Below are 13,068 nucleotides of genomic sequence, written 5' to 3' on the forward strand. Positions count from 1 at the left end.
CCACTTTATTTTTTTATTCTTTCTTTTTTTTTTGTTTTTTTTTTACACCACAGTGGCCTTGGACAGACTGTTTTACTTTTATATCCAACCCAACACTTTTCATACTCTAGTAGTTATAGAAAATACTAATACAAAAAGAAGCAGCCAGGAAAACAAAACAAGACCAATGCGCAGGATTAGTCAGCAATGTGTGAGTTTAGTTTAATCTTTGCTCAAGTCTATGCAGACGTGTGGATCTCACAATGGCACAAATAAAGTTATTCTGACAGAAAATGAGAATTCAAATTAAGGCTAAAAAAAAAAAAAAAAAAAAAAAAAGTGAACTAAAATTTGGAGGGAAGATTCTGAGGAGAATTTGGTCTGTGAAAAATGGTGAAAAATACAAAAGCAGCAGTGGTCACACAACAGAAAAAAAGGTCAAACCCATAAGGCAAGGTCTAATAATAATAAAAAAATATAAACTGAACCAAAGTAAATTCAAAATATTTGAGTGAGTGGTCTTAAATAAAGGGTATAAAAGGCAGCTGAGAACTTGGGTTTGTGGTAAATGTTGAATCCATGGAGATGTTGTTCATTATCTCAGTATCATTGTGTTTTAGAAAAGCCTCACTGCATCCTGTCATTTCATCCGAGTGGAAATCAAAACGAGGAGCACTGATGACATACTGAGGTGGACCAAAGCACTATTAGTGAGGGCTACATCAACAAACCGCCCTCTGTTTCAGGATGACTCAGATATTATGAAATGAGACTATGACTCAACAGAAAAGTCATTGGGAATTAACAGTTTCTGTTTTGAATGTTACTTGATTTGCTTATTTTTGGTCCATATCTGAAATATCTCGGTTCATTCCATCGGCTCCTGCTCCGTCTCTGCGTCGCCTACATCCATCGGTTCTAGTTCCTCCTCCACATCCTTCGCCCTTTCTACAGTCGTCGTCGGTTCCTGCTCCGCCGCTTCTTCAGTCGTTTCCGGTTCTTCAGATTCGTCGTCCGACTCCACGATGTCGCCCGGCGCCTCTGGCTCCGGGATCAGTAGCTTGTGCTTCACTTTACTCAGCTCGCTCATGTTAAAGCCGAGTAAGATGGCGGCCGTGTTCCTCTTGAGGCTTTTCATGCACTTGCTGCGCTTCTTGCTGAAGTGGCCTGCCAGCTCTGCTTTGGTTATAGACAGCCTTCTGCACAACTCCTCTGTCTCCGGTTTGGTGGCGTAGGGGTTCATGTTGAAATACTTTGAGATAAACTCTCTGCGTTCGTCACTGCACCGTCGCTCCACAGCGGTTGGCTCCAACACTAGCTTGACCGTAGGGTCGCTCGGGATCTCAGGCTCTGGCGGGGATTCCTGCTTCTCCTGCAACTCCTTGTCCCGCTGCCGCTTCTCCTGCTCTTTCCTCTTGCGCATGGCGGCCTTTTCTTCTCGCTCTCGCCTGTTGGCCTCCATGGCCTCCTTCAAAGCTGCCTCCAGCTTCCTCTTCAGCTGCCGCTCTGCCTCGGTTTCTGGGGGATCCGCAGGGGCTGGAGCTCGGATCACACGAGCTGGAGCTATGGCCCGTGTCACCGTCATTCCCTGCGGCACTTGGAGGAAGAAAAGTCCCGACTGCTGACTGACCTGCGGCGCTGGCTTTAGTTGTGGTTGATGCTGCAGCACAGCTGTGGGAGCCAGGGGCTTAGGGATCGGTGGAGGTGGCGGCAGTGGAAGTGGTTTCGGAGAACAGCGACACCGCTGGATATGGAGCATCACAGCCTGCTGAGTGACTTTTCCTGTGTACACCCCGTTGCAGTATATGCACTTGAACGCCTCAGTTTTCAAGATGGCATGAATGGTTGGCGCCACAAAGTGCTTCTGTTTCAAGTGCAGAACATGATCGGACTGATTCTGAAACCTCTCGTTGCAGAAGGGACAGTAGGCGCTATGGATTTTCATGGGAACAGGGCAAACGTCTTGTGGGCTGCTGGCCTGCAACTTGAAGTAAATGAGGTCGAGAGAACTTGTGACTAGGGCGAGGTTGACCTCCGCTTCTCCCAGGATGTCCTTTGGCGCGGTGGTGTTCACGTCAAAATGAGGGAAGATAATGGCACCGTTACCTTTGGAGTAGATTCTGTACTTCTGCCTAAGAAAGTCACAATACACCTTGCTGGCTGGATTGTGCAGCTTTACATGGTCTACAAGCTGTTTGACCGAAAAGAACAAAGCTGAGCAGTACAAACAATTGAGCCCATGCAGCAAGTGTTGGAAGACGACCCGCTCTGTTAGCAAAATTTTGCATGTGAGACATTTGACAGTCTTGTCGGGCATTTTCTTCAGGAATGCTGCTCGGGCGGCAACACTTTCTGACTTGGAAGTGGTAGATTTGGTCTGGTGGGCGGCCTCCATGTGCATATCGAAGACGTTTGAGGGGAAAAGTTCATTGCAGAGGGGGCAGGTGATCCACCTCTTGGTCTGTGGCGTGGAGTTACTCAATTGCTCAACAGGCTTGAGAGGCGTGGATGTTTTCTGAGAGACGAGCGGCGCGAACGTGTACGTGGGCATGCCATTCACCTTGTTGCCGGTGGGGATAAGGTGACTCAGCAGGGACTGTGAAGTGAGCATGGTTCCTTGTAGGGGAGTGTGGTTTGCTTGTGAAGTTTGTGCAGCCACAATAGGCTTAGGAGCCACTCCAGCAGCCAGACTGGTTTGAGGTGCTGGTGGAAGAACCACTTGCTGCCCTTGTGGTTGAGGCTGTTGTGGTTGAGCTATAGGAGAGGGTAAGGTTACGGGTGTCTGCTTCAGAGACACATTGGACACCGTGGGAAGCTGGACGACGGACGACCCTTGGGGCAGAGCGCTACGGAGGGCTATCGTCGCACCAGGCTGGAGTAAACCTTTAGCTTCTGCGCTAGCAAGCTGCACTAGCGCCGACGCTTGTGGAGGGAGAAAAGCTTGGTTGGTTCCAGGGGTACAGATCAGAGTTGCACTGTTCGTGTTGCCTTGCAGCTGCTGCACTGCCACAACAGTCCCAGCAGGTTGGCCATTACTGGGTAAAACCAGCTGGTTACTGGGAAATATCTGAGGCGCCTGTGGTTTGGGAGCAATATTTGGGAATGTGACCAACAATCCATTTCCATTAGAAGTTGGTTTAACAGTGTAGTTCTTGTTTTCCGTAATGACACTCTGCACCTGTATGGTGACTGTATAGTGTGCTGGTTCCACCAGCATGTGGTGTAACATTTGGTCTAGAGTTCCAGTGTTTACCTTGCACACCTTGCAGCAGTAGATCTTTACTGCTGTTGTCCCCTGCTGGTGCAATCTGTAACCAATGTATTGATCTGCCAGGTGATCCAGGTGCTTGAGAATGATGTGCTTCTTTATCGCGAAGATAGAGGAGGTCGGGAATCCGCACCTTCGACATTGATACCTCTCAGCGGAGCGATGGGTGAACCCACTCTCCTTCTGCGGCTGTATGTTTGGGACGGGCAGTTTGGCGTGGAAGAAGAGCATGTGCTTCTTGACGATCTTGGGGTGAGCGATAAAGAGGCATTGAGAGCAGGGTGCCAGTGTGCAGTACGACTGGACGTATGCGTGGCAGCGAGAGACGTGGCTTCTGAAGTTGTAGAGGTTCTGTGATGAGTACTTGCAGAGGGTGCAGCACAGAGATCGAGACCGATACGGCCACTGCATAGAAGGGGAAACACACGAAAATCAGGTAAATATTTAAAACTCTTTTCTTCCAACTGCTAAATGTATCAAATTAGCAAACTTAAAAGATCCTCATATTCTGATTTGTATGCATTTGAGCAGACAAGGAGAATAAAATAAAGTCTTATTGTTGGAATAAGAAGAAGGCTGTTTGTTTAGTGTTATAACCAAGTATATTTGAAAGTTGGAAGGATAAAATTTGCTGAAATGAACCTCAATAGAAATAACTTTTTGATGACATCCTAATATGACAAGTTTCAAGTACGCTTAAAATTCATTTTGACCAAAGCAATTAGATCATTTTTTATTTTAGTTTTAGATTTGTACTTCATACTTTTTTTTTAATTACTCAAAGTAATCATGCTTCAAGAATCTCAGTCCTGCATGAAAACTGTTTATGTCCCACAGAGAAGTGATACACGACAAAAACATTTAGGAGAAAAAATGTCAAAGAAAAATAAAATAAAGCACTACAGTAAAAAAAGATTTCATTATTTTGGATTTTGAAGAAAGTCGTGGATGCAAAGGGGAAACATGAAGTTCACCTTCTTCTGCTGTCGGACACTGAATCCCTCTGTGATATCAACCCATTCTGTTTCCTGGAAGGCTTCTTCTTCCTCCTCTTCTTCATCTGGATTTTTCTCATCTGGATTTTTTTCATTCAGATCCTGCACAAACAAAATCATAACAGAAAACATCCCTTCAGAGAATGTTAAAACTACATCCTTTTTACCCTGAAGATCATAACTTCAACCTCTGTTGAGCCAAATCTACAAAATAAACGGTTGTTTTCCTAGTTAGAGCAGCCGTTCTGACTTCTCCCTGTGGTACCTGGTAAGTCAAGATAAGTTGTTGCACCGATGAAATAATTCTGTTTCTGCAACTTATCCATGAAACAGCTCCACCCGCAGGCAAGATTCCCACATAACCTGCTTACATTTCCAGATTTATCAGTCAAATTTCTGGCTATAGTGGACAGGCTTTAAATGTGAAGGAGGAAACAAAGGATGGCTGGAAAGATTAGTGGATGAATGGATCGACACATGATTCATTTTTCTTTTTCCATACTTATTAAAACTTAAACGACGGTGCATCAACCTTGTAGAAATGATTACCATCTGATTAAAACAGATAAGAACAGACACTAAGGTTTAGATTTATCTGTTTACAAAACGAAAAAAAAAAAAATGTGTCCACATCTTTTAAAAGGACAATTATAAGTTGGGAGTCAGAGTGACATTAACAAGACAGTCTGCAAAGCAAAGAAATCGGGACTGTGCATAGAACCACCCAGTTTTATTTTTCTCTTTCCTTGCTTTCATAATCCAACCTGCATAGCAACAGCTCGTCTGAGTGGTGATGGTATTTTTCCTCATTTATTTTATTTGGCTGTTCTTGAAGCGTTCGTGATAAAAGGTAAATTATACTGGACGCAGGTGGCTAATACGGCAAAAACAGATGTTACTATGTTGGTCGGCACAAATGCCTTGCCAATGTTTTACTGACAGTTATTACATACTGCTCAACCCTAATAATGAATGACCCAATTTCATCAAACTGCATAGAAATCAAGTGATTGAAAATGAAAAAAAAAAAACATTTAATTATAAATGATGCTGCAACTTATCAATAATAGACACTGTGGAGACCTAAATGAAATTAGAACATTTTTCTTTGTATATGACCAGACTAATCTAAAGTGTATGGCTTATCTAAAACGTATTTGTCTCCTTATAGTACTTCTATTTTCTGGTTTTGCTTGTTTTTTGCTTAATTTTTTTTTCTGGGCATATTCAGGTCTGATTACAGATGTCCTGATCTAAAAAAAAAAAAAAAAAGAAGAGAAGAGAAGAGAAGCTGCAGTCATCCATCACTTATAGCTAAAGTTTTTGCATTCTGGAGAAGCACGGCGAGAATCTTTATCAAGAAAATGCACGAATGAATCTTCACTGTTCTCACAACTCAGATGCTGGTTGTTGTTGCTTATACGAAAATAAGTTGTACAGTTACAAAGATGATGTCAATCAGGACTTTAATATTAATATATATATATAAAAAACACAAATTTCAAGAATGTAGAAAAGATGTTGAAATAATTTACTACTGTGGGCTCACAAAGGATGATTTCAAGACTTCTCTCATTCATAAAAAGAAAATTCTGTTTGGATGAATTGGAAACGACCTCAAAGAAGAAATTTTATATTCTTTGAATAATTTGCACGGTTAGTAGCATGCGCTTTGTAACGTCAGACACAGTGAGTAGTTACAAGTTATGCAGGAAGCAGACGAGGGTCGTCCAATCAGCACAATAAAAACTGCATGAAAAGAGCAATAACTTGAAGGAAAATCACAATTAGAAATGACATTTATAGCTTCTTGATGTATAAAACCTTTGTGAGTTATTGAGCAATAAAAATGAAACATACCTTCAGCCAGTTCTGACAGTCTTCGAGGCCGATCTCACTTAGGATGTTTTTCACTGCTTTACGGGCCTTCCGAATCTTTTCTACACTTCCTACGGGAAGTTGATACATGATTTACCACAAACCTTAAAGAAAAACAAAAAACAGAAAACCGTGGCACAATTAGACAATGTAAAACAAGTTAAAACGCCCAGATTGAGGCCTGATTTTGTGCACATGCAGACCAGTGGTGAGGATATATATGATTTGATTAGAAAGGAGTTGGCACTGCCAAAGTAGTCATAAAGTAGGAGATAAATTGTGGCCTCATTTGTGGTGGTGCAGGGAATGAACATCTGAAAGAAAGTCATCATACATTAATCCTAAATTGACTGAATTTGGGATTAACGTGTTCTAGTCATGATGCCCATTTGAAATACAATATATTAACCACATTCACCAACTTGGCGTTACGTGTCTTGGCCACACATGTAGCAGGAGGAGGCTGCAATCAAACCTAACATTTTTGGATACTTCTACGATTACTTGCCACAGATACAACAGTGTAGAGTCAGTAGACATATTGTGTAGAAGTGAAGGCAGCAGTCAAACTAGGGTGCTTTTCAAAACAACCGTGCCAAGCCCACTTCCACCAAACGGGTCTCGATACAGCTTCATTCAGTGACAAGTTTTGGTTTGCTTAAGCAAACAAGTTTTGGTTTGGTGAGGAGTTTTTTTTTCCGAACCACCCAAAAAACTCACCAGTTAAACTAATCAGTTCATTTTGACTTTGGTCCAACTCATTTGGACCAAAGTGAACAAATTGTACATATGAAAAACACCCAAAGTGATCACGTTGCACAAACGCAAGGCATGTGAGGTGCACACTCTACAACAAAGAGAGAAATGACACAATGCATGTGTGTGCAAACTGACTCCAGCGTTTCACCCCTGCCATGTTCACACACCCCAGATAGCAATAAATGTACGATTTAACCACACAGTTCCACCTCATGCAGACATGAAGTGTGATTTCTATTTGAGTATTTAAAGATCTGTTTAAGGAGTGCAATGTGATGACATGCCCTCCAAAATTCACTTCACTCTTTATGTCAACAATTAAACCCTCTGGTACTGTTTTAGATGTACCAGTTTATTGCTCAATAAACTATTTACAGACCTATTAATTTATCTATGTGTATAACCAGACCATCCCTTATAGCTGCTTTTCTTTTGTAAAGTAAATTTGATAACAGGTGCATCTCAGTAATTGATCTTAAAAACGCTATAGAGTAATTGGACACAGCATTATATTTCAGATGTTTATTGTTAGGACTCCTTAATTTATTAGGCTAGTTTGCAGTTGTGGTTCTGGGTTCAGTTGTTTTAGGTTTTATTTTATAAAAAGGAAAGAGTTGGGCTAGTATGATTCGTCAGCAATGACCTTTGGTGTTCCACATGTAGGATGTCTGACTATATGAATTATATAATTACATTTTCTTCAAAAGAGTTTTGAAAATGGTTATGGCTATCACTAGAAAGTTTTCTATTGTAGTTTTCTCTGTACTTGGCAACTTATCTAAGTTACTCTCTTCAAAGCCTTTCTTTACCTCTCTCTTCTTTCTTTTTTTACAGGTTGCCTTTGAACAACTGGTTTGCACACCAAGTAATGATTTGACTTGCCAAGAGATGTCAATGTCGTTGAAGATGTATGCACACAAGACATGTGCATAAAACAAATTCAGCATCTATTTTCTCTCGTTCTGGAAAACTGGTAAAATATTTGAAGCGTAGTGGACAGTTATATTGGGATAATCGACCTGATGACGCTACGTGTTATGTCTGGAACAAGATACTGCAAAGTTTACATGGTTGCCAAAATAAAACTTGCAAAACCTTCTTGGTAAATAATATGGAACAAAACCTAATGCTAATAGTTTCACAGTAACACGTCCTGGATCATTCCATCTGCAGTTTAACAGCACTGCTACTCCACGTCTTTTACTCTTGCTACTCCTCTTAAAATGGCAGTCTGCTCTTACGGCACAGACACAGAATCGGGGATTTGATCCTGCAGCCACGTCTCAGTGAAACACACAGGAAAAATACTGAATTCTCAATATTCAGCCTGGGTGCTTGGAAGTGCTTAAAGTTCATCAAATTTGTTGTTTGCCAAAGATCTCACACAAGACCATTATTATTGCAGGAGAACTTCCTCATTCTCTCTTTCTAATTCACTTCATTTGAGATGTTAATCAGCTGGTCAACAACAAAACCCCTACATAGCTTCTATGGTTACCCATCGTAAAACCTACAGAGCCACCAGGGATCAACATCCGTAAAATCTGATGTCAAGTAGTTTCTCAACATGTTGGCATCAGTCCGTGAAGTAAAGCTGAATTTGACAACTGACGTTTATTTCCATCTTGTTGCCTTTTGTGAATGTGTTTCAGGTGGGGGAGGGGAAGGTGTCGGCCATGTGGTATTTGTTCAGTCATTTGACGGAGACAGTGATGCAGCAAAGGATTGTGGGTTGTTCAACTGACAAAGAGAATCAATGTAGAGGTGTAGCCATTTTTACATAGGTTCAAGAATGTAGAGAAATAAATATGTATATATTATAGGTAAGTATCAGTTATTAACCAGAACAGCAGCATTAATATTGGATATCAAAACTGGACCAAATTTCTATGTTGGTGCAACGCTAATAAAAACTGACCAAAAGTAAATTGCCCAGCACCCTAAACCAGATGGAATAATGATAATAACAATCTATTAATAGCTGATCTTATAATAGTATTCAAGATTTCTGAGAAACTGGATTTAGATTTCTAAATGATGCAAGCCACACTCTTACTTTTAAAAAGTATTTTAACTTACTGAGATTCAAATGCACAATGCAGAACTTAAATTAGCATTCAAATTTGGGGAATTCTGCTTTGAAAACATATTTAAGTATGTGAAAAAAAAATAAATCGGGGTGCAGTCCATTTAAACCTAATTAATTTTAATATTTCCCACAACTAAAATATCCTACTACTGCATCATTATTAAGTCTTTGGAATAATCAAGAATATTAAATAAATAAATAACATATGAAAAGGTAAATGAAAATGTGCCTTTTGTGGTTAGTCACATTTCTATTACAATATATATTAGGATATATAACGATTTATAACAGTTATATGAGATAATGTGTTGCACTGTAAATTGAAAGCTGAAATAGCTTTTTTTTTGTATGCCAAATAATGAAGACCTCTCCACTGGATTGGAACAGCTTTGTCTGACACGTGCAGCGATAAAGATAGCATATTATTTTGAGGGATCCCTGTCATTGTTGCATCTCTGGTGTGGCCCAACAGGATGTTATGTTCACCGAATTTATATATATGTGTGTGTATGTGTACCAAGACACCTTGAACTATTCCACTAGGCACTGGTGTGATTTAATTATGTAAAAAAGCATATTTAGATTTGTATAAACAAATATATTTTGTGTTGAAATGGGTTCAAAGCGACATCAGAATTACCTGAACGCATTTTAGTGTACATTTTAGCGTCTCCCACACAAGCACGGTTTTAAAGGCTCTTATCACTGGGATGGATCTCGTCATCCCATCCCCATCTCTTTGTGTGTCCCACCTGGGCACTCGACTTCTCATTTTGTTGTGTCACTCTTAATGAATCATTGTGATGCCAGGATTCTGCCAATTGCAAGACAAAAAAATAAATACATAGATGTTGTTTTTCCACTTTAAAATGTTGCTTTGAATGGAATAATGTGGTGCAGTATGCAAATCTGTAAAAATGCAAATGCAGAAATGTATGTGAAATATATGAAATTGCTAAAAGCAGCATTTAAAAAGTTATATCTAAATCCCAAATATAGTAATAATAAGGTAGTTAAACTGTTGCACAAAGATTTGTTTGGGTTTTTTTTAAAGCACGTCATGGTTAATGTGATTAAAAACCATAATCACCGTGCAACAGCTGGTTTGTTAGTATCTGCACACACCTAAATAGTTGTTGTTGTTTTTTGCTATTCACGGCTACCTAAATCCAATCCCTTCCCCTCTGCAGACGTTCAGTCCGTCAATCAGCCACACTGGAGTCAGGAACCAGAGGCTGGCAGTGGCAGCATGCTGACAGACAGCACGCCAGGTCACAGAGAGACTCCCTGCGCATCTTCCCACTCCCGCGACACGCAGCCTCCCCTCGCACGCATTTACCTCGGTGATATTTTCGGCGCAGATTAACGTTAGTCGTCGCTGCGTCTCCTCTGGCGGAGCCACGGTGCCCCACTTCCACCGGCCCGCAGATGTGTGTCGGTGAACTGCGTCTCCTCCCCGGCGCTGCTCGCCCCACGCTCACCGGAGCAGCATCTCCTCCCCACGCTCGCCGCGCGGAGGGGCTAAAGTTGAATGTGAACGGCGATTACGGCGCAAGGAATCCGAGGATAAGTTATTTTTGGTCTAGCTTTTGTCCCCTTTCTTCCTCCTGTTGAGGAAAAAAAAATGGCGCTCAAGTTCAGGATCTGACGTAGCGGCCTCATTTGCATACAGCACAGCCTGACCAATAGGAGACTTTCCATTCTGCTAAACTGTATAACTTTTTACTCTGCCGCCTTTGCAGCCAGCATGGCCCCGACCTGTGCACATGGTGTGTTTCATACTCTAGTTCCAGGTTTTGATGTCACATTAGACCTGCACAGTGGACTTTTTCATCCTATGAGAAATAGCTAGCTAGGGGGCGTGGCCACCTGCACCTTCACTGAGAGTCACGTGGTACTGGACCACCAGTTAGCCAATAGGTTGTCGAGAAAATGAGCTAAATGGGCGGGCCTTTGCTTGTGACGTCATATCAAGCAACTTTTTGTGGTCAATCATATTGAGTATCCATTTTACCAAGAGACTCATAAGTTACATGGGTTTTGGCTAGCATTGCACAAAGTATGAAAGCTGCCATTTTCAAAAATGTTGCTGTTTTTCTGTCAACTGCGATGTAGTTTTTATCCACTACTGTTCGTTAAAGACGATCCGATTATTTTTTCACTTGAACAAGTTAAATTTTGACGTTAGTTCCTAAAAATCTTATTAGACGGGTCGAGGGGCACGTTAGTCATCCAGTCGAGGCCCATCACTTGACCTCCATATCCAGAGGTCGTATTTGTTGTTGAGAACATCGCCACATCGCTGTTGTTGAAGTGATGGTCCTCGAACTGCCGTGGCGAGCGACCACTGGGGCATTTTTGTTTGCGATCTGCAGTTCTGTTTCAGATCATTTAATGCAGATTAGGCATGACTTACGTCCACATCAATCGATGCTGAATGGTGGTGGTTTTAATTTGTCATTTTTAGATTCCTGTTCAATGGTTGTTCAAAGTATACCAACGAAATGAAGACTTGGAACAGCGATATCATGTTTCTTGTTGGGCTCTGCAAGAAGAAGCTCATATAATGAAACAAACTGAACAGATGATTTTCAGAACTGCACATCTTTAACAATAAGAGTTGTATAATGCCATTTCTCAAGAAAAGTACCAAACACCAGGGAAATCCATTTTTTAGTTCAAGTCTTGTCTTGCCAGCTTATTGCATTTTAGACCAAACAAAACAAGCAATTCAGACTTACTTTCTCCATCTTGAGGTCACCTTTAGAACATTAATCTAAATGAAAAGTGATAATGGTAAAATATGTTTATGCCTTAATTGTTTAAAGATGTGAAAAAAGTACGTACAAATTTGGTGCAAGCAATATTTACCTGTTATGACCATTTATTGCATCGCACTCCTGAACTCACTCACTTGTTCACTTAACCAATGGTCTCATCTCTGGGTGGCTTCATCTCAGATATTGTTGAATATATATCTTCAGAATATTTCAAGCATCCTTATGAGTACGCTCATTGCCAGAACGTCAGACTGCAATATTTTCAACTTGAGTTAATTTGCGTCATGTAAATCTGTGGATCTTTTAAGTCACTGAAGTACATTTGATTGTTGAAGTTTCCACATGAAAATGGAAATTATTAAAAAATGTCTAATTTGCTCAAGTGTCAGGTTGCACTGTCACAATTAAAAAGAATCTAATAGTCCGTTGACAACCACTGATGATAGCGTTAAACAATATGACAGCATTACTCCGTTAGATGTCGCTGACTGATTCAGTACCTGCAGTATCAGGTTACACAATACACCGGCCTAAATCAGAAGGTTGAACCACTCCCTGATTATCTCTGACGTAGAAATAACAGCTCATTTCTTAGAAATATTCAACAGGGAGCATTTCTTCACCACCCATTTTTGTGCCATGCCTTGAGTGATTGCTCTTTTTCTTAATAGCTGAAAAGAAATCAAAAATAAAATGCATGCCAAGCCATAATACACTTGGCATGAGAAGGAGTTCATTGCTAATATAACAAGGATGGTTCAATAACCGATGCTGGTTTAGTTGCAGAAGCTTAAAGATGAATAAGACATTAATAAAATCACAGTTAGGTGCTCAGGTTTGGACATTTCAGTCATCATATAGAGATCAGTGAGAGAAGGGTGTTAATGTTTTGCTACCCTATCTTCACTTCATCTAAAGCAGCTTGATCCAGCTCTGCACCGCTATGGCACTGAACTGGCATTATATTATCCATGGCTTAAGCTTCTGGTAGGGTCTCCCATGGGTTATTGGCCCATGGGATCAGAAAAAGAGTGATTCAATTACCTAAGTTATGACTAAGGGGAATCTAATTGAGACAAAGGATCCCAGGATGGGAAAAAAAGAACATATTCTGATGTGACATAAGCTGGGTGATGGATGGGGGTAGAGGCCTGTGTATATTTTGGGACTAATAGTGGTATAGTCATGTGCAAGATTTAGGACGTCCAATTTCTCCTTGGGGATCAATAAAGTCTATTCTATTCTATTCTATTCTAAATGTGAAATTGTTTTGACAGAAATCTTCAAGCATGATCTTAATGTGTGATCTTAATACTTTTT

General features: G+C 40.8%; 1 protein-coding gene across 1 annotated transcript; it reads right to left on the minus strand.

Moving 5' to 3' along the window:
• Position 1: 1 nt before the first annotated feature.
• Positions 2–10,588, minus strand: adnp2b (ADNP homeobox 2b). The gene is made up of 4 exons (XM_055054025.1): positions 10,308–10,588; positions 6,103–6,224; positions 4,222–4,344; positions 2–3,652 (listed from the first exon to the last, which is right to left on the minus strand). Exons 2-4 carry the CDS (start codon positions 6,208–6,210, stop codon positions 848–850), a joined length of 3,036 nt encoding a protein of 1,011 aa, XP_054910000.1. The 5' UTR covers positions 6,211–6,224; positions 10,308–10,588; the 3' UTR covers positions 2–847.
• Positions 10,589–13,068: the final 2,480 nt, after the last annotated feature.

The sequence above is a fragment of the Poeciliopsis prolifica genome, unplaced genomic scaffold, assembly GCF_027474105.1.
Source record: "Poeciliopsis prolifica strain line A6 unplaced genomic scaffold, Auburn_PproV2 SCAFFOLD038, whole genome shotgun sequence".
NCBI classification, from domain to species: Eukaryota; Metazoa; Chordata; class Actinopteri; order Cyprinodontiformes; family Poeciliidae; genus Poeciliopsis; species Poeciliopsis prolifica.